At 40.9% G+C, this 1,728-nt stretch overlaps 1 protein-coding gene across 1 annotated transcript; it reads right to left on the bottom strand.

The window, feature by feature from the left end:
* Nucleotides 1-1,365, bottom strand: LOC124945199 (heat shock 70 kDa protein 4-like). Its single transcript, XM_047485594.1, has 2 exons — nt 412-1,365; nt 1-366 (listed from the first exon to the last, which is right to left on the bottom strand). The coding sequence occupies exons 1-2, from the start codon at nt 1,333-1,335 to the stop codon at nt 1-3; spliced, it is 1,290 nt and encodes a 429-aa protein (XP_047341550.1). The 5' UTR covers nt 1,336-1,365.
* Nucleotides 1,366-1,728: the final 363 nt, after the last annotated feature.

The following is a 1,728-nucleotide window of genomic DNA, read 5'->3' as shown; positions in this document are numbered from 1 at the left end:
TTACTCGGCATACATTTCTTCCTCATTCCTGGCCTTGGCTGCCTTCTTATGCTCCTCATCCTCCAACTTTAACTTCTCCACCTCTTGCACCATCTTTTCTATCTCTTCTGTAGTTAACCTTCCTTCATCATTCTTTATTGTCATCTTATTATTTTTACCCGAAGTCTTTTCCTCTGCTGAAACGTTTAATATCCCATTTGCATCGATTTCAAAGCAGACTGTGATAACAGGAACAAGCCTAGGAGCAGGGGAAATTCCAGACAGCTCAAATTCTCCAAGAAAATTATTGTCTTTCGTCATTGATCTCTCACCCTCGTAAACTGTAATAGGAACACTCAACTGATTGTCACTGTATGTACTAAAAACCTGTTCCATCTTTACAGGAATCCTAGGAATGTATGTACTAAAAACCTGTTCCATCTTTACAGGAATCCTAGTATTCCTAGGAATCAAGACTGCCATGATGCCTCCAACTGTATTAATTCCAAGAGAGAGAGGAGTGACGTCCATAAATACCAGATCTTGAACTTTCTGATTTCCCTCACCGCACAAAATAGCAGCTTGAACTGCAGCACCATAGGCAACAGCCTCATCAGGGTTGAGTCTCTTGCAGAGTTCCTTTCCATTGAAGAAATCTTGAAGAAGCTTTTGTACTTTCGGAATTCTAGTAGACCCACCAACGAGAACAATATCATTTACGCTGCTCTTCTCCATCTTCGCATCATTCAAGCATTTCTCAACACTCTCCATACACTTACTGAATAGATCCATGTTCATCTTCTCAAACTTTGCTTGGGTTATTTTAAAACTAAAGTCAACACCTTCGAAGAGTGAATCAATATCTATAGTTGTCTCGGAAGTATATGAAAGTGTCCTTTTCGTCCTCTCACAAGCCATCCTCAGTCTACTTAAGGCACGAGGGTTTCCACTTATATCTTTGTTGTTTTTGCGTTTGAATTCTTGCACAAAATGATTCACCATTCTATTATCAAAGTCTTCCCCTCCCAAATGGGTATCACCAGATGTGGCCTTCACTTCAAAGATGGAATCTTTAATGGTCAAGAGAGAGACATCGAATGTTCCCCCTCCGAGGTCAAAAATAAGGACGTTCTTCTCTCCAACGCTGCTTGCTCTTTTCTTGTCTAGACCGTAGGCAATGGCAGCAGCAGTTGGCTCAATGATGATACGCATCACGTTCAGACCTGAAATTACACCAGCATCTTTTGTAGCTTGCCTTTGTGAGTCGTTGAAGTAGGCTGGGACAGTAATGACAGCATTTCTCACTGGTGTTTCAAGAAAGGCCTCGGCAGTCTCCTTCATCTTCATTAGAACCATGGAAGAGATTTCCTCCGCAGAGAACTTTCTCTCATCACCTTTGTAGTTGATAAGGATCATTGGTCTGTCTTCTAACCCGGAAATCACCTTGAATGGCCAACACTTTGTATCACTTTGAACGCATGCATCACTAAACCTCCTACCAATCAATCTCTTAGCATCTGCACCATAAAATTTGATTTTGAAAACTATATATGGAATGCCATGCCATTATAAAAGTAGAAGAAGAAGAAGAATAAAAACTTACCAAAAACAGTATTCATGGAGTTGACAGCTACCTGATTCTTAGCTCCATCCCCAATCAATCTCTCTGTCTTTGTGAATGCAACATATGATGGAGTCGTTCTGTTTCCCTGATCGTTGACAATGATTTCAACATGGTCGTGCTGCCAT

The sequence above is a fragment of the Impatiens glandulifera genome, chromosome 1 (assembly GCF_907164915.1).
Source record: "Impatiens glandulifera chromosome 1, dImpGla2.1, whole genome shotgun sequence".
In the NCBI taxonomy this organism is placed as follows: Eukaryota; Viridiplantae; Streptophyta; class Magnoliopsida; order Ericales; family Balsaminaceae; genus Impatiens; species Impatiens glandulifera.
The sequence above is the reverse complement of the archived record's forward strand: the minus strand, read 5'-3'. Positions and strand labels throughout refer to the sequence as shown.

What these genes read in the sequence shown, in the direction of transcription:
- LOC124945199 (XM_047485594.1), bottom strand. Translation starts at nt 1,335, where the DNA reads ATGGTTCTAATGAAGATGAAGGAGACTGCCGAGGCCTTTCTTGAAACA. An exon ending in TTCCTGTAAAGATGGAACAG is followed by an intron (nt 367 to 411) that starts GTTTTTAGTACA and finishes AAGATGGAACAG; the next exon opens with GTTTTTAGTACATACAGTGA.